We start from the raw sequence: 19300 nt of genomic DNA, 5'->3' as shown, positions 1-19300 counted from the left end.
GAGAAGTCCTAAGACGTTTATTTAGAAAGCTCAGTTTTGGCAAAAACGTACCCCACATTTGCATAGCCATGGGGTGGACCATGCTTGCCTCTGAATGGGTACCTTTGCAGTCTGATAGAAGAGGCTCCAGTACTTCCCCACACTTGAGAGGACGTACCTATGTGTGAGACCACATCTGGTGGCCAGTGTGGATGCTACCACAATGCAGTGACATACAGACCAATTGGTCACTGGCCCCCTTTCACATGTCACTGCAGTGAGCTGACAGATCTGGGACCTTGCAAGAAGAGAGTCCCCTCCTTACCCAGGACCTGACCTATATTAGCCTCATAGGAGCAGATGGGGGTCTCTCTTGCTTCCCTTTTGTTTGGAAGCATTTCCAGGGTCTGGGCCTGGGCAGTGAGGGGAGCATCTAGGTACCCGCTGTGCCACTAATAAAGGGTTGCATGACATTCTTGGGTGTTAGGTTTTTATACCACGACTTGATCTTTATGGCCATCAAGGGTCTTCTCCCTGGAATTACATGATTGAGCAAAACCTAGACTGGCCGGTGTCCCTAGAGACCCCAAGCTGGTTCTTGTCTCGGACTAAGATGGCCTCATTCCCATACTGCGAGTACCACATGCTGCGGCTTCTGCTCAGGTATGTACTGGGTGGTACAGACTCCAACTTCTGCTGTTGCTGTTGCCAAATGAGCAAGGACATGTCCCTGTACCGGAGGCGGGCATAGGATTCAGACAGGGCCTTCTCTGCCAGCGGGACTCGCCTACTCATCCCACAGGCCCAGGTCCTGCACACCCGGCTTCCTCCTAGGCCACGAACAGCTGGCTGATTTGCTTTGTTAATTGGCCAACAACCCTGATGGCTGTTGGGTTCAGGAGTCCTTGTTCAACTTAATAGTGAACGTAGGTAACTCCACCTTCCATAGGCAAGATCCTCAGGAGGGCAGGAAAATCCAAGACATCTCTGACCATTCAGAAGCCATGTCAGAGCCATTCCAGACAGAAAGTTCTATAGTGTTGACAGTGACTCCACACCACTCCTGGGAAGGCTGCCTCTGCAATACTGCTGAGCTCAAAAAGATGTATTCAGGGTTCTGGCAGCAGGGGTTGACCTGCCCACACCACTGAACTAAGCGTTGGTTCAGGTCCTTTCTTCTAGCCAGTCTTCCACTCCTACCAAGGGTGACACTGCAAAGGGAAGAAACTGTCAGGAGGGGAGTCAGGGGCAGGCCCAGCACAGGCCTTGCCACCAGAAGCAGCCTCTCTGGGTCAGAGAGTTCAGCGAGGCTACTCACGGATGCAGCTAGTTGAGCTGAGTGGAAGGGTGAGGCAGGTGGACAATCGCAGGGCCCTTAATAACCCACGGATGGTTGGTGGTCTCAGGGTCTCCTCTCCGCTGGTGAGAGACGTGTTCCTCAGCTATGGAACAGAGAACTCCTGGGAGGAAGAAGGATGCAAGCCCCACGCCTCTGCGCCCAGCAAAGTCACCTCTGCCTGGAAGCTCCAGCGGAGCGGACTTTGTCACCGGAGCTCGCGGACACGCGTGGGCCTGCTGACGCAAGGGATTCAGGTCCTGGGTGGAGCCAGAAGGCCGCGACTACGTCTCCATGGCAGCGTCGCAGGCGTGGCGAGCCGAGCGCCGAGGTCCCGCCTGCGGACGGACCCATCGATCATTCCGTGGGACGGGGCCAAAGACCCAGAGGGAGTGGAGGAGCGGCCAGAGAGGGGTGGGGAAGAGAAGGGGAGGCGGGGGTTGAGGGGTGGCTGGGAGAGAGGAGGAACTGGTGTGTTTTGATGGGGTGCTGAGAGAGGAGATCTAGAGGAAAGGGAGAGGGGAAGAGCTGGAAGAGAGGAGGAGCCAGAAAAAGTGGCAAGAGAGGTCAGAAAGAGCAAGATCCAGGATAAGGAAAGAGTGGAGAGGCGGGTCCCGAGAAAATAGGGAGTGTGTAGTTGGGGAATAATCTAGGAGATGGGGAGGCTCTGGAGTGGGGAGGATGAGTGGACTGGAAGAGCTGGGAAGGAGCGGGAGAAGAAAGAGCTGGGGAGGAGAGGATGATTATTGAGAGGAGGAGCCTGAAGAGGCGGAGGAAGAAGGGGCGTTTGGGGGGAGGAGAGGGGGCATTGCGAGAGTCGGTGGAAGGGGTGGAAAACACAAAGGCAGAAGCCAGGATAGAAAAGGAACCTGGGGAAGACACACGGGAGTCAGGATTGGGCTTGGGTTGGGGCTAAAAGCTGGGGAGAAGAACTTGGGGGCAGATGTGAGGAGGAGCCTGGAGGGCGAGGAACGGCTAGGAGGCCACCTGGAGGAGACGCTGGGGAGGGAGTAGGAGTTAGCATTAAGGCACCTTCCCAATTCTGGATCCTGACATGGTTCCTGAGGCTTTTATGTTTGGATTGGGGCTTTTGTGGTCTGGAGTTTGCCTCCACGGCCTTGGGCATGCTAGGCAAGTGCTCTAAGGCGAAGCTTTGTCCTCAGTTCTCCTTATTTCCTTTGTGAAGTTTCCTTTTCAGCCCTATTGCTGTTTCTATTGACATCCCACTCAGATGATGGGCGCACTTGTTTTCAATTATTTAATGTGGCGTGGGATGCATCATTTCAAAAGTAGCTGTGAAACCCTGCCGTTCCACATACTGCTCATTTGAATTGTCCTAAAGCCCCAGGAAAATTCAGCATACACTCCAACTAGACCCAGCCAAACACTTTGACCCTGTGTCCATTGTTTTTCTTCATAAGGTTTTCTTTTCACAGTTTAGTCGGATGCCAGTTAAGAATATTGACATCAGTGGATGGTGAAGAAGGAGCAGGATGGGACATGGGACGGTGGTGGTCAGAGCTTGAGGGGCAGAGGCAGGCAGGTCTCTGAGTTTGAGACCAGTTTAGTCTAGGCAGTGAGTTTCAGGCCAACCAAGGCTACGTAGCAAGATCTTGTCTCAAATAGAGAGGAGAGAGAAAAGAAAGAATACTGAGACCAACTTGCAGAATACCATTTTTGTTGTTGTTTTTCCAGATAGGGTTTCTCGGTGTAACAGTTCTGAGTGTCCTAGACTCTCTTTGTTGACCAGACTGTCCTTGAACTCACAGAGATCTGCTTGCCTCTGCCTCCTGAGTGTTGGGATTAAAGGCATGCGGCCCCCCCCCACCCCCCCCACCCCCCCCACCCCCGCTTGGAATACCAATTCTTTTTTTTTTTTAAAGATTTATTTATTTATTTAATGTACAGCATTCTGCCTGCATATGTGACTGCAGGCCAGAAGAGGGCACCAGATCTCATTACAGATGGTTGTGAGCCACCATGTGGTTGCTGGGAATTGAACTCATGACCTCTGGAAGAGCAGTCAGTGCTCTTAACCTTAACCGCTGAGCCATCTCTCCAGCTCCGGGATACCAATTCTTTACATGGGCATTTATCTGTCTGCCTGTCTGTCCCTTTGTCTATTTATTTATTGTGTGCTTATGTGTGGTCATGCACATGCCATTGTACACATGGGGAGATGAGAGTTCAGCTTGAGGGAGTTTGTTCTTTCACTCGGTATCGAACTTAGGTTGTCAGTTTTGGTGACCTACTGACCCATGTTGCTTACTGACCTTGTCTCCGGCCCTCCACCTTGTTTATTTGTTTATGGGTGTGTGTGTGGGTAGCATGTGTGCATGTGGAAGTCAGAAGACAACACGTAGGAGTTCATTCCTTCCACAGACCAAGCTCAGATAGGCTTGGTGGTTCTCACCTTTGGCGGTGATCACCTTACCTGCTGAACGATCTCATCTGTCCACGCACCTCACTTTTTGAAACAATGTCTTCCACTGACCTTAAAGCATGCCGATGATCTGGAATATTCTTGTCCTTGCCTCCTTAGTGGTGGACGCATACCACTGTGCCGGGCTTTATCATGGGTCCCATGAACCAGCCCAGGTCCTTATGTTTGTGTAGCAAGCCCATTACTGATGGGACCGTTTCCCTAGTGCCCTACCTTCCCTCCTTCACAATGTTTCCATGCGGAGCCCAGGTAGCCCATGTCCTCCTTGAGTTGTTCTGCTGCTTCTGTTGCTTCCTTCCTTCCTTCTTTTTTTTTTTTTTTTTTGTTGGGGAAGGAGGAATTCAAGACAGAGTTTCTCGATGTACCTGCCCCTTTTCTTTCTTTCTTTCTTTTTTTTTTGAGACGGGGCTTCTCTGTGTAGCCCTGGCTGTCTGGACTCATTCTGTAAACAAGACGACTGGCCTTGAACTCAAAGAGATCCACCTGCCTTTACCTTCCAAGTGCTGATATTAAAGGCAATGGATGCCAATATGCCTGGCTCTTCTTGAATTTTTTGTCTTGTTTTGTTTGTCTTTAAGAATTATTTGTTTATTTAATGTATGAGTAGCACTGTAGCTCGGGACCTCTGGAAGAGCGGTCAGCGCTCTTAAGCTCTGAGCCATCTCTCTAGCCCCTCTTCTTGAGTTCCTAATTGATTTTCCTGTCTTAGCCTCTAGGGTGGTGAGATTTCAGGTACAAGTGACCATGGAGTGACACTACCTGATTTATGAGGGCAGGCTGTGGCTGGTAAGCTGGCTCCTCCTGGCTGGGCATTTTGGGTGCAGAAGCTTTTCCTAGACCTATGTTCCCTGACCCTCAGTGCTGCCAGTTCCGATGTGTGTCCAAGCCTGGGATCTCCAGCTGCCTAATTATGAGTCCAATCACTGAGGGTCCTTCCTGACTGGTTCATGCTCCATGGCACTCTTTACTCATGGTAGCTGCTTTGTGGCTTCCTGCAGGGGTGTGGCTTCCTGCGGGGGTGTGGCTTCCTGTGGGGTGTGGCTTCCTGTGGGGGTGTGGCTTCCTGCAGGGGTGTGGCTTCCTGTGGGGGTGTGGCCGTGTGAACTTCTGTTGTAGTTGGGGCTGCCGATGTAGCTCAGTCGATAGGGTGTTCGTCTGGCCTACACACAGCCCAGGTTAGATCCAGCACTTCATGAAGTAAAACTGGGTGTGGTGGCGCAGCCTGTATCCCTACATGCTGGAGGAGGAGGCAGAGCAATCAGATGTTCAAGCTCACATGAGTTTGAGGCCAGTCTGCAGTACATGAGACTCTGTCTTTAAGAAACAAGAAATTGGGGCTGGAGAGATGGCTCAGCGGTTAAGAGCCCCGACTGCTCTTCCAGAGGTCCTGAGTTCAATTCCCAGCAACCACATGGTGGCTCACAACCATCTGTAATGAGGTCTGATGCCCTCTTCTGGTGTATCTGAAGACAGCGACAGTGTACTTATATATAATAAATAAATAAATCTTAAAAAAAAAAAAAAAGAAACAAGAAATTGTGGACAAGGTGACTCTTGCTGCCAAGCTCTGGGAGAAAGCTGTCTGCAGCGTCTCCTAGCTACCAGTGACTGGCCTCTGTCTGACCGTCCTTAGCTTGTTGATGAGTCACTCCGTTTCTGTCTCCGCCTCAGCGACCCCATGGCCATTCCCCTTCTTTCTTTCCTGCCTGGTGTTACTTAGTCTCTAAGGATACAATAGTAGATTGAGAGGCCATGAAAATCATCTAAAATGACCTCATCGTCAAGACCGCTTCCGTTAACCAGAACCCAAACCCATTTTGGGCCTCAGGGATTTCATGGCTTGGGAGGTGGGAGGAACACACCATTTACCCTGCTACAAAACTGAACACAGATATTGGTGTAGGAAAAAGTGGGAGGTTGGGATTGGTTATCTGGCCAGGCTGTAACTGAAAGGCACATACTGTTGGTCTTAGGGGGCAGGTCGAAGGGCAACATTAACTAAACACTGACTAGTCAGATTGTTCCGTCTGGTCACTCAGGTAGGGGAGCTCAATGGCAGCTTCTGGAGGACCCAGATGGTGAGAAAAAAAGTATGAAATTCATTCATTCATTCATTCACTCATTCATTCACTCATTCATTTGTTTAGACAAGGTCTCCATGTACATCATCACTATCTGACCTGAAACTCACTATGTAGTCTAGCAGGCCCTGAATTTACTATTCTCCTGCCTCAACTTCTCGAGCAGGTAGAATTATAGATTTGTACTACAAGACCTTACAAACCCTGTGTTTTGTGTACACAGGGCATGTGCTGACCTATAACCTTTAGCCCTGAGTAATATTTTGTGTTTAACTTTTGAAATTTTAATGTATGTATACAATGTTTTTTTCCCGTTTTTTCTTTATTAACTTGAATATTTCTTATTTACATTTCGAATATTATTCCCTTTCCCGGTTTCCAGGCCAACATCCCCCTAGCCCCCCCCCTCCCTTTCTATATGGGTGTTCCCCTCCCCATCCTCCCCCCATTACCACCCTCCCCCCAACAATCACGTTCACTGGGGGTTCAGTCTTAGCAGGACCCAGGGCTTCCCCTTCCACTGGTGATCTTACTAGGATATTCATTGCTACATATGGGGTCAGAGTCCAGGGTCAGTCCATGTATAGTCTTTAGGTAGTGGCTTAGTCCCTGGAAGCTCTGGTTGGTTGGCATTGTTGTTCATATGGGGTCTCGAGCCCCTTCAAGCTCTTCCAGTCCTTTCTCTGATTCCTTCAACGGGGGTCCTGTTCTCAGTTCAGTGGTTTGCTGCTGCCATTCGCCTCTGTATTTGCTGTATTCTGGCTGTGTCTCTCAGGATACAATTTTTTTTTTATCTTATCAGATCCCTACTAACTCCCTCCAACTCTTCCCTAGGACCTACCAGCCTGTCTCTCCCTTGATTTCATGTATTTGTTAATATTATTATTATGAATTAGTTGTCATTATTATTTGTTTTTTAAAATTTTTTAAAAATTTATTTTATGTATGTGAGTACACTGTCAGACACACCAGAAGAGGGCATTGAATCCCATCACAGATGGTTTTGAGCTACCATGTGGTTGCTGGGAACTGAACTCGGGACCTCTGGAAGAGCAGTCAGTGTTCTTAAACGCTGAGCCATCTCTCCAGCTAGCCACCCCCCCCCCCTTTTTTTTATTCTGAGACAAGGTCTCACTTTGTGGTCCTAGAACTCCTTATGTAGACCAAGCTGGCTTCTATCAGAGATCCTCCTGCCTCTGTCTCCCAAACGCCGAAAGCACACCACCATGCTCAGCAATGACTGTTTCTGTTAATAGCACACTGAGTCTAATTAATGCTGACCATGTGCATAGGTGGGGTTATCCACTGGGGCACAAACAACCTGCCAGCGCCCACATCCTCAAGGAAATGGCTTCTCTCTCAGAGGTGATCAGTTGCCAATAGCTTTTTCATTAGGAGTGGAGCCCCAGGAGTCCCAACCTCCCCCCATGCTGGAATTTTGACTGGCTTGATCTTGTGCAGGTCTTGTGCAGACAACAGCTGCTGTGAGCTGATATGCACAACAGCTGCCTTGTGGGAGGCGACATTCCACAGCTCTCTTCCAGCTCTTAAATTCCTTTGCCTACTCTTCTGTGTGTGCTGTTCCCTGACCCTTGGCTGAGGAGGGGTTGATGTAGATGGCCCATTTGTGGCTGAGCTCTCACAGTCTCAGTGCTGTCTGCCAGCCTGAGGCTGCCTCTGTGTTGTCCTCTTGCCTGACTGCACCAGGCTTTATCAGGGAAAAGTTGTCACTGTGTGTCCTGCTGTTTGTTTAAAAGTATTCGTTTGTTTGTTTTTATGTGTATGGGTGTTTTGCCTGCAAGTATATGTCAGTCTGCCACTTGCATAACTGATGTTCCCAGAGAAAGGTGTGGGATCCCCTGGGACTGGAGCTATAGATGTTCGTGAGCCATCATGGAATCTGGCTGGGGCCCTCTGGGAGAGCAACCAGTTTTCTTAACTGATGAATCATTTTAAATCTCTATCCCCAACCTGTGGTTGTACTGGATCAGGGGTCAGGATGTCTGCATTCCCCTAGGTGCCCAGCCTCAGAAGCAGTGCTGGAGAACTGACAACCTATGGAGTGTGTGTGTGTATGTGTGTGTGTGTGTGTGTGTGTGTGTGTGTGTGTGTGTGTGTGTGAGGGGGCTGCAGTCCGTCACAGCTGGGAAGCAAACTGAAGAGGCCAGAATGAAAACTCAATTCAGACTGACTTCACCAACCTGGACCAAGACTTTGGGGGTCTGATGCCAGATGGCTCCTTGTCAGCATATTTAAAACAGTACAGTTTGGGGGAAAGTTACCTGATGAAATCCAATTCCTGATGGACACAGGAACGTAATTACATGGAAACTCCACTCAGGGTACATGCCATTTTCTCAAGGGAAAAATGGGCTCTAGAGATAGGCTATCTGTATTAGTTTAAGGGCCCAAGGAAGGTCTGGCCTGGTCTCAGTCATACAGAGAGCAGAGAGGTCATTCGGGGTCTTGGCCACCTTGGGTCCTGGTTGTGGGAGCTTGGCGAGCCCCTGGCTGTCAGGGTCATTTAGATTACTAGCCAGCCTCCGGTCCTGCTTGTAGGAGCCTGATATGGCCTGGCTCAACAGATAATGCAGACCACCAGGCTGTCAATCACCCCAAATTGTCAGCTTTCTGGATGGAAAGACAATCCTTTGTGACTAACATTCCTGGTTTCTCTGGACCTCTGTGGGAACAAGGACCTTCCATACTGCGATCCCAACAAGGGAGCCCTCAGTACTCAGTATTTCCTGTCTCCCAAATCATTAGTGGATCACTCACTGCCTTTCTCCCATAGCACCAGCTCCTGAAACAGTCATTCATTTGCACTGTCCTGATGTCACCCTTCCATTCAGCATCTGAAATACTACAGCTGTCACTACATCTTGGCACATAGTTACGTCCACCATCCCTCTGTTCCTGGGAAAGTGGTAAAAATGGCTGACCCCCATTTTTCAGACCCCCAGGACCCCACCTAACTTCTTGCCTCCAGCTGGATGAAGGTCCCTGGCCCCTACTAGGACACATAGGGTGGAGAATGATGGCTTGCCTAAGGGCTTAGAGGGGCAAGGGAACCCTAGTTATCGCCTGGCCCACCTATGAGTGGCTCCAAGCTTAAGCTAGGGAGACTAGACCTCATGGGTCTTCTTAAGGGGTTCCATGTCTTAGGAGGCCACCCTTTGGAGCCTCTTCTGTTCTCAGTTCTTTTTTCCTTTTTTTCTTTCATTTTCTTTCTTTCTTCTTTTCCTCCTCCTCCTCTTCTTCCTCTTCCTCCTCCTCCTCCTCTTCTTCTTCCTCCTCTTCCTTTTCCTCCTCTTCCTTTCCCTTCTTCTTTTTGAGACTGAATCTGTCTGTGTAGCTCTGGCTGTCCTGGAACTCACTCTGTGGACCAGGGTGGCTCTGAACTAACAGAGATCTCCTGCCTCTGCCTCTGAAGTGCTAGGATTCAGTTCTTATCATTATACAGGGATCTGGGATCACACTTACGCCAGAACTCTGCCCCAGTCCAGCAGAAGCTATAGTCAGACCCATATCCATTTCCAGACAGGAGCCAAGGAACTTATACCAGTCCAGGCTGCCTCCTTCTGTAGAAGCAGCTGAGCTTGTGACCCTGGGAAATTCACTCAGCAGTTGGAAACTTCTGCCAGGCTTGGGGACAGTTGTCATGTTGCATCGGATGGGGGGGAGAGAGGCCAGGCAAAGGGGGGATGTTTACAGTGGCTGAGTTCTGCTCAGATCATGCAGGAGGCAAGAGGCCAGGAAGGGGCAGCTTCTTCTGTCCCTGAACATGATACTTCCTGTTTGATGCTGACAATCTTAAGCTGTAAACTTGTCTCACTCTATCTCTCCAAGTCGTGTGTTCGTGTGCATGCGTGCGTGCGTGCGTGCGTGCGTGCGTGCGTGCGTGCGTGTGTGTTACTGTGAAATGATTTTTAGGTGGATGGATGGAAGAATGTGTGGGTGAGTGGGTAGACGATTGGTTAGGTAGATGTCTGGATAGCTACGTGCCTTAGGATTTCTCTTGCTGTGATAAAACATCAACTTGGTTGGGAAGACTTCAGCTTTCAACTTTAAGGTTACACCTCATCCCTGAGGGAAGTCAGGACAGGAACCTGGAGGCAGGAACTGAAGCAGAGGTCATGGAGGAATTTGGCCAGCAAGCCAAGTTGCGTATTCCTCATAGCTTGTTCAGCCTGCTCTCTTTGTTTCTTTCTTTTTTTTTTTTTTTTTTTTTTTTTTTTTTTGGTTCTTTTTTTTCGGAGCTGGGGACCGAACCCAGGGCCTTGCGCTTCCTAGGTAAGCGCTCTGCCACTGAGCTAAATCCCCAGCCCCCAGGCTGCTCTCTTTGTTTCTTTTCTGTTTCCTTTCCTTTCCTTTTTCCTTTTTTAAACCCTTGAATTGAGGGCTGACTTTCAATTGATCGCAATGAGGGAGCTGTTCTGCTACATACGAAACCCCAGAAGCAGGTCGACTATGAATGGTTTAGTACCAGGTTCCACACAAACGTGCGTTAAGCTTGGTGGGCGCCCCCTTTACGGCCCCACCCGGTTCTTTTCTTTTCTTTCCTCTTCCTCCTCCCCTTCCTCCTCCTCCTCTTCCTCTTCTTTCTCCCCCTCCTCCCCCTCTTCCTCCTCCTCTTCTTCCTCCTCCAGGTCCTCCTTCCCTTCCTCCTTTTCTTCTTTTATGGAGACAGGGTTTTTCCTGTGTAGTCAGCCCTGACTGTCCTGGAACTTACTTTGTAGACCCGGCTGGCCTTGAATTTATGTAGGTCTTTCTGCCTCTGTCTACCAAGTGCTGGGATTAAAAGTGTGTGCATCCATTCCTGGTTTCCTGCTTTCTTTTTTTTTTTTTAATTTTTTTTTATTAACTTGAGTATTTCTTATTTACATTTCAATTGTTATTCCCTTTCCCGGTTTCCGGGGCAACCACCCCCTAACCCCTCCCCCTCCCCTTCTTTATGGGTGTTCCCCTCCCCATCCTCCCCCCATTGCTGCCCTCCCCCCATAGACTAGTTCACTGGGGGTTCAGTCTTAGCAGGACCCAGGGCTTCCCCTTCCACTGGTGCTCTTACTAGGATATTCATTGCTACCTATGGGGTCAGAGTCCAGGGTCAGTCCATGTATAGTCTTTAGGTAGTGGCTTAGTCCCTGGAAGCTCTGGTTGGTTGGCATTGTTGTTCATATGGGGTCTCGAGCCCCTTCAAGCTCTTCCAGTTCTTTCTCTGATTCCTTCAACGGGGGTCCCGTTCTCAGTTCAGTGGTTTGCTGCTGGCATTCGCCTCTGTATTTGCTGTATTCTGGCTGTGTCTCTCAGGAGAGATCTACATCCAGGCTCCTGTCGGCCTGCACTTCTTCTTTTTTTTTTTTTTTTTTTTTTTTATTAACTTGAGTATTTCTTATATACATTTCGAATGTTATTCCCTTTCCCGGTTTCCGGGCAAACATCCTCCCCACCCCCCCACCCCCCCCACCCCGGCCTGCACTTCTTTGCTTCATCCATCTTGTCTAATTGGGTGGCTGTATATGTATGGGCCACATGTGGGGCAGGCTCTGAATGGGTGTTCCTTCTGTCTCTGTTTTAATCTTTGCTTCTCTATTCCCTGCCAAGGGTACTCTTGTTCCCCTTTTAAAGAAGGAGTGAGGGGCTGGGGATTTAGCTCAGTGATAGAGCGCTTACCTAGGAAGCGCAAGGCCCTGGGTTCGGTCCCCAGCTCCGAAAAAAAGAACCAAAAAAAAAAAAAAAAAAAAAAAAAAAGAAGGAGTGAAACATTCACATTTTGATCATCCGTCTTGAGTTTCATGTGTTCTATGCATCTAGGGTAATTCAATCATTTGGGCTAATAGCCACTTATCAATGAGTGCATACCGTGTGTGTTTTTCTGTGATTGGGTTAGCTCACTCAGGATGATATTTTCTAGTTCCAACCATTTGCCTACGAATTTCATAAAGCCGTTGTTTTTGATAGCTGAGTAATATTCCATTGTGTAGATGAACCACATTTTCTGTATCCATTCCTCTGTTGAAGGGCATCTGGGTTCTTTCCAGCTTCTGGCTATTATAAATAAGGCTGCTATGAACATAGTGGCTTCCTGCTTTCTTATAAATCCAGAACTACCTGACCAGGGTGGCACTTCCCCTCATAGGCTGTTCCTGCAGACATCAATCATTAATCAAAAAATAATGCCCCCATGGGTACCTATGGGTTTGTGCACAGGCTAATCTGATGGGGAAATCTTCTGAACTGAGGCTTCTTCTTTTCAGATGTCCACCTTGTGTTAAGCCAACAACACCAAAAGGAAACCTAGCCAGTGTCGTGGGTGTGTGAGTGGTGGGGAGGCGCTTAAATGAGTGAACGGATGGGTGGGTAGGTAGGAGGCTGGGGAGGTAGTGATGGGAAAACGGGTGTGTGGATGCATAGCAAGTAGGCGGGTGTGTGTCTGGGTGGATGTGCAAGTGAGCAGAGAGACAGGTGAGCGGGTGAGTGGGTGGGTAAGTGGGTGAGTGGAGTCCTGAACTCATGCCAGGCATGGTGCTGGGCGCTGGGAGGACAGAGTAGAGGTGGCTTCACAGCCAGGTGGACACCACAGCACCTCCGCTTAAGGCATGAAGGAAAGGACCCTGTCAGGCCTGATGCCTGCTTGGGCTTGAGGAGACACACATACTTCCCAGACGCCAGTCAACCCTCTGTTCAGTTTAATTAATTTAGAAATCGATACTAACTTCTATTTTTGGCCAGCTTCTAAGTGTATTTGAGACAGCTTGAGCATGAAAGTCTTTTTCAACTGTGAGTTTTATGAAACCTAAATATATTTAGATCAAACGCATCTCAGGGAAATGTAGGGTTCAGATGGAACATGTTCTATGTGTAAGATATACCCTGTATTTTGAAGATAAGAGAAGGCTGTAGACCCTTTTAGTAAGCTTTAATGCTGATTAGATATCAGGATGACGGTCTCAGACATTTAACTGTGTCCTTAGGGCTCACCGTGACATGGACAGCCATGGAAAGGGACAGAGAGCTGAGTGAAGTCACAGAAACAAACCTCAGCCACATTCAGGGTGGAAAAGAAAAAGACAGGCACAGAGGGCCACAGTGGTGTGATTCCAACTATGTGAAGTATCTATGATAAATATAGCCAAAGCGGACTCACAGGGAGCTGCCAGAGGGGCTGGAGAGATGGCTCGGTGCTTAAGAACACTCACTGCTCTTCCAAAGGTCCTGGGTTCAAATCCCACCACCCACATAGCAGCTCACGACAATCCGGAGCTCCAGTTTCAGGGGATCTGGCACCTTCAAACATACATGCAGGTAAAACACCGATGCACATTAACAAAAAAAAAAATCTAGTTTTGAAAAAAGTGGGGTTGGCAGTAGGTAGGGGCTATGTTTAAGGGATATAAGTCTCTTCTTGGGTGATATACTTGTTGGGGTATCTGTTTGTGTCCTTTTAGGAAGGGGTAGGAGCAGGTGGGGCTGGCACATTCCTTTGGCTGTGCTGACTTCAGGGTGAGATGCCTGGAGGAGAGGGGAAGGACCCAGGGCATGAAGCCCTCCTCTGGGTTTTGAAGGAAGGTTTCAGGCTCTGATGAAGGTGGGTACAGTCAGATATTTCCACAGGTGTGTTCTTCACACCATGGGTATCGACTTCTTTTTACTAAGAGCCAACATTCCCAGCAGCCAGTGTGTGGCCAGCTGAGCCTGTCTGGGAACAAGCTTAGTGCCTGGTACTGACGTACCTGCTATTATGCACATGCAGTCGAATGGAGTCTGACTGAACCTGCTCCATTTTTCTAGTATCCAGGTGGCTGTGGCTTTGTGATGAGGGCTCCTGTGGAAAAGAAGCCACCCCAACTCTGCCTCTCAGCCTCCCAAGGTGAGCTGATCAGTGGCCTGGTCCCAGTTCTCTCTTAAGACTGTGCTCACCTGACCCCAAGCACAGGATCTTCTCAGAAGCCTCTAAAGCCTCAAGACAGGCCTCAGGGGAAACTGTCCTCAGGTTTTGCACAGTTATCGGCAGGTGCCCAAGCTACAGCTGAGTCACAGAAAGATTTCAGAGCGAAGGGGTCAGACTCTAGACTGTAGCCTTTCGCCTAAATTTGAAGTTGAGGCAACTAGCAGTGAAAAGTCTACATTTTGTCTTTTCAAAGGAAAAGCAAGAGAGCCCACCCCCATCATCCAGCAAGGCATGCTCCATCTAGGGTGGGCCAGATGGTCCTTCCTACACCTATAATTTCCTGGGAAGTTGTGATAGCTGAATTTGCCTGATGGAGCTCCAAATGGAATTTGCAAAACGTGTGTTCATGTGGGTTGGATGTGAGACTAAATCCCTCACCCAGGCAAAACATTCACTTCCCCTTTTCCAGAAGCAAAGCCGGGGCTCAGCCAGTGTGATCTAGTTGGTGGGATGTGTGGCTGGATGTGGGTATAAGTGGATGGACAGGAGTGGGGCAGGTAATGATGGACAGGTGGGAGGCTGGCCTGAGCCATGGGAGAGTGATGGGCGGAGTAACACGGGAAGGGTGAGCAGGGGAATGAAGAGCTAAGTAGGTCAAAGGCTAAGTGGACAGAGGGCCAGGCAGATGGATGGAGGGACCAGTAAAAAGTGTAAAAATGAGGTTCAGGGGGGCTGGGGACTTAGCTCAGTGGTAGAGCGCTTACCTAGGAAGCGCAAGGCCCTGGGTTCGGTCCCCAGCTCCGAAAAAAAGAACCAAAAAAAAAAAAAATGAAGTTCAGGGGTGGTGAGGAAGTGAACGGAAGGTCAGGTGGTAGAAAAAAGGGAGGCCAACGCTGGTATTCGTTTGAATGAGGAGACTTGCTGGTCCGTGTAGGGAGAGCCCTTTGAGGGTGGCCTTGATGGAAAACAGAGTGAAGAACAGGAAAAACATGCAGTGTGTCTGAGCGTTTGCTGGGAATGCATGAACCAATAGCCAAAATGACTGGCTGGAGAGGTCCTCAGTTTCTTGGACATTCCAGTGTCTGTAGAAAAAGCTTCCTCCAAGGGAGGCAGCTGTTATCCAAAGCACTGTGTGCTTAGAGGCACTTGTATCTGCTCACTGTGAGGGTGGTTGGGAGGGATACTGCAGAAGCCCAGAAGGGCAGAGACATGCTGAGTTCTATGATTTCTCTGTGTTCGCACCTAAGCCTTATGATGTCATGATGTCTGTTCACCGCAGTAAAACCCTAACTAAGACAGCTAGCCAGAGCTTTGGCCATGTCCCTGTCTGGTGGAAGAATTCTAGGCAAGTGCAAAAAACTAGGAGCGGTGCAGAAGATGCAGCCAGAAAGGAAGCAGTGCCATAAGGGGTTTGCTTGACAGAGATTCTGCCATTTTTTCCCCATTTCCTTTCAGTTAATGCTGTGACCCTGTAATACAACTGTATCGAATACCACTTCATGTTGTGGTGACCTCCAACCATACATAACCTTATTTTTCATTGCAATTATATCGTTACAATCACAGCACATTTTTGCTACTGTTATGAATCGTGATATAAATATTTGTATTTTTAGATCGTCTTAGCCAACCCCTCCTGAAGGGGTCCAGACCCACAGGTTGAGAATCGCTGCTATAAGGGCTGGTGATGGAGCCTGGGGCCTCATGCTTGTCCAATAATATTCTTTTAAGAGCCCCAAGCCTGAGGATTTTATCCTCAGGGAGCTGAGTGCCACAGAGGGCTTGTTTTGGGGTGCCAGAGTGACAGGGTTGAACCTAGATTTGTGTAGGTCCTTGCTGGCTGCGGGGAGCAAACTGAAGGGTGAGGCAGAAGCAGCACTGAGGAACCCAAGGGGAGGAACATGGACCTTGGTCAAAGAGCTGGGAGTGCTCAGAACCTGTATGTGGGGTCTCAGACTTGCTGGCAAATTAGAAGTGGGGAGTTAACACTGGAGTCCATAGACGAGTATGCTGTAGTTGGCCATGACTGGGAATACAGAGATGTTTAATTCCATTACGATTTAGACCTGCCTCTGGGCTGGGCCTTGCTGTTCTAGGCCTCAGCTAGACACCCATGCTCTCCTGTAAAAGCAGGCTCTTCGAGGACCGTCAGTTCCCCGAAGACTTGCTGCCCCTTTCCAGGTGCATACTTCCTTGAAGCCTCCCGCGTTCATGGTTAGTTCGTGGCCCACTTTCCACATCCTGGGCATGCGGCTAGGATCGACGGTCCCTAACTCTTCTGCTCCGTTCACCTCAGAGTTAGTCCCTGGGATTCAGCACAAGTGCCTTTCAGTGGAGTTCATCTCCAAAGTGGGGAAGTACTCTTGTCTCTGGGAAACTTCCAGAAGGCAATCCTGGCGAGCAGTTCTGGGCTGAGAGAATGGGTGAGGTGGGATATTGAGGAGAAGTATCCCCTTCACCAGCCCTCCGCGTTTCTTTTGAGCTCACGCACTCTGACCTACACATGCACCACAGATATCTGGAATACTACCCAGCTTTTCTTTAGCCATCTCTCCTATTATTTTGGGTACTACAGAGTTCTGCCGGTGCCAGGAGGCATGGATCATCGGACTTGGAAGACTGACATGCTAACTCCAAGCACCACAGCCCCTCAAAGACAGACCCCTGTTTTGGAGCATCTAGGGTGTCAGCTGATGCCATTGATCTCACGACCACCAGGGGGCAGCAGATGAACGCTAGATTGGATGGCAAAATTAGTTCGTCCCAGACCTGGTCTTGTCTTGGTGAGTTTCTGATGAGGCTATAAGGTTGAGGGGTGGGAGGACAGAGTCCATTTTTCTGTGAGAGAGCCCCCTAGGTACAGACACCAAGACGTGGATGCAGCAGCATTAGCTGGGCGCTTTGCTGTCAGCTTTGCAAAATCCTTTCCTTCTTTTCCCACTATGGTGCATGGTGTTGAATGACTCTTAGGGAGATGCTGGAGGGTCTGCCTGTGGCCCGGTGCTTTGGATGATATAACCCCCGTCTCTGCAGGAGGACCTTCCTCTGAGGCTATTCCGAGGTGAAGCGGCAGGAGCTGAAGGCTCACCTGTCATTGAGCCTGGCTTCACCTGGCTCCTCTCCTGATTTCCTCCTTAGGTGGGGAAGGGGTGAGAGGCTTCCTGGAGAGAGGCCTTTTTGGGAGGGACTCCCCTGGGTGCAGGGGATAGACTTAGTGTGTGCGTTGAGGTATGGCCTGTCATCCTTCCCTGGACCAGGTAAACTGGGAGAGGCAGGGGCTGACACAACGCTGTGCACAAAAGATCGACTGGTCACTTTCCTTTCTTCCAGATCCTTTTCATGACACTAATCTCAGAAAAGGCTTGGCTTTATGGGGTTCCCTTTACCAAGAACCCACAGCTTCTGATACACAGTCCAGAGTAAACTAATTTCAATCGCAAAATCAGTTATTTATGCTTTTGAAGTCCCACTCACTGTCACAATGTCCTCAGGACACAACACTGTCCATCCCTCCAGCACCTCCCATTAGACAATCAAGGGGGCTGCCTGTGAAGGATTTTCTCTCCGTTATCTTGCGGACCCTGGCAAGGACAGAAGACTGGAAGTGGGCTCTGGAAGACCTGAGCCCATCAATCCGATTGATACGTCCATAGGGGTGTGTAGGCCAGTCTGGTACGCGTTCCGGGGTCTGTCTTTACCAAAGGACCCTACAAGGGCACCCAGCGTTACAGCGGCCACCTTCTAGTCTCTTCAGGGGTGCGGCGGCCTCATCGCTCCGCAAGAAAGACCTCCAGCCTCCACGTGCACCTAAGGGAAAGTCGCCGGCCGGGAGCCTGCTCAGGAGCCCCGCCTTCCTCAACTTTCGCTGGCGGCCCAGGGGCAGGAAGTGGGAGGACGGGCTGGAGGCGGTGCTTGGGTCGCCGGGGAGGTGCCGGGTGAAGGTGCCAGCTCCGCCCCCGGCCCCGCCCGGCCATGGCCGCGCCCCCTGCACCCCCAGCGCCTGGAGCCGCGGAGCCTCGGAGTCCCAGTGCCCCGCGAGTAGCGTAGAGCCCGCGGGCCCGGCGAACAAAGCGACGGTGGGGCGAGTAGCTCAGGCGCCGGACGCAGGGACCGAGCGACCCGCTGCGCCTTTGTCTCGGGTGGGGCAGGAGCGGCGGCCGGAGCGGGGCGCCCCGAACGCAGAATGCGGCGCCCAGAGGGGCGGATCGAAGAGCGCTGCGGCGGCAGGAGGTGTGGAGCCCGGGCCGGAGCCCGAGCGCACTTGTGTGTGTGAAGGGGGGACCCGGCACACTGCCCCGAGAGCGCCTAGTGGCCGCACGTGGGCGGGAGCCGCGGCCCGCTAGTAGCCCGAGGAGGAGGAGGAGGAAGAGGAGGGCCGTGTGGCCGCGCAGCGGGGACCCGGGGCCGCCTGCGCGAAGCCCCGCCCCGGCGGCCGAGCCCCGCGCGGGCGGTCGGGATGCTCCGCGGTCACCGCACTTTGGCCGGAGCGCTGCCCTGAGCCAGCTGGCCCAGCGGCCGCGGCGGCGAGCGCACGGGCGCCGCGGGCGCCATGGAGCAGTGGCGGCAATGCGGCCGCTGGCTCATTGACTGCAAGGTCCTGCCGCCCAACCACCGCGTCGTGTGGCCCTCGGCGGTGGTCTTCGACCTGGCGCAGGCGCTGCGCGACGGCGTCCTTCTGTGCCAGCTGCTGCACAACCTCTCCCCCGGCTCCATCGACCTTAAGGACATCAACTTCCGGCCGCAGATGTCCCAGGTGAGAGTCCCGGCACTGCAGGAGGGAATTGAGTGTGCGACCTGAAGGGCGCATTGACTGGAGCGCGGGCCTTAGGAGGCCCAGGTCCCACCCTGGCCGGAGCGGCTGACTCAGGGGTCAGTGCAGAGCAGGGCACATCCCGGTCTCCGCTTCCCGCTCTAGAGAGCGGCGGTCCCCGAAGGCGCGAAGTTGGCTAAAGTCCCCCAAGCCTAGGGCGCGCCACCACCGCCGCGGGGATCGTTTTGTTCGCCGGCTCCCCAGTCTACGGCTGCCTGGTGGAGGGCGACTCCAGCTTCGGTGTGGAGCCCAGCGATGCAGTCTCGTGCCCAGGCCGGGGTCCCTGAGTGTCCCTTCCAACCCGGCGCGTGCCACGCTGGGGGCCGTGTCCTCGGGCTGCGCGCCGGGCGGCCGGAGCCCGTGGAGGATGAACTGGAGCCAGTGGAGGATGAGATGGAGTCGTGGCTACGTTTACCCGCAGCTCCGCGGAGGGGCCGGGCCCGGCCGGGTGCTCCTGTCGAAGGGAGCTGGAGGGCCCGGCGCCGCCCCCTCTCTGGCCTGCGCCTCCTCCCGGACCCCAGCCCAGGACCAGCTGCCTCCGAGGCCTTCCTGCAGGGGTTCTGGGCTAGAGTACCCTTCGCCTCCTCACCTCCCCCATTTCGGTCGTCGCTCCAGTGTAGCCTTTGTGGAGGCCGAGGCACGCGTGTGGCCGCAGGGCAGGGCAGGGCAGGGCAGGGCAGGAAAATGTCCGCTCTGCTTGCTGAAGCTGCTTTTCTTGGCCCCTTGAAGGGAACTTGGCGGAGAGTTAAGCAAATTCGAG

General features: G+C 51.5%; 2 protein-coding genes across 7 annotated transcripts in view; one reads left to right on the top strand and one right to left on the bottom strand.

Annotated features, from left to right (window-relative positions):
* Brd3os (BRD3 opposite strand) lies at positions 1-1632 on the bottom strand. Its single transcript, NM_001400001.1, has 2 exons — positions 1298-1632; positions 1-1190 (listed from the first exon to the last, which is right to left on the bottom strand). The coding sequence occupies exon 2, from the start codon at positions 772-774 to the stop codon at positions 520-522; it is 255 nt and encodes an 84-aa protein (NP_001386930.1). The 5' UTR covers positions 775-1190; positions 1298-1632; the 3' UTR covers positions 1-519.
* Positions 1633-17804: 16172 nt separating this feature from the next.
* Vav2 (vav guanine nucleotide exchange factor 2) overlaps positions 17805-19300 on the top strand; it is a 169363-nt gene continuing 167867 nt past the window's right edge. For 5 of the 6 annotated variants that reach the window (XR_010064602.1, XM_006233761.3, XM_063283478.1 and 2 more), the window contains exon 1: positions 18280-18483. Coding sequence is in view for 5 of the 6 variants with exons in the window: in XM_006233761.3 (XP_006233823.1) it covers positions 18280-18483 (204 nt within the window). In the remaining variant the exon portion in view is untranslated. Of the gene's footprint in view, positions 18484-19300 lie in introns of all 6 variants that reach the window. The other variant, NM_001106563.2, reaches the window with a different exon arrangement.

Source organism: Rattus norvegicus, chromosome 3, assembly GCF_036323735.1.
Source record: "Rattus norvegicus strain BN/NHsdMcwi chromosome 3, GRCr8, whole genome shotgun sequence".
NCBI lineage: Eukaryota > Metazoa > Chordata > Mammalia > Rodentia > Muridae > Rattus > Rattus norvegicus.
This window is presented reverse-complemented; position numbering and strand designations above follow the sequence as displayed.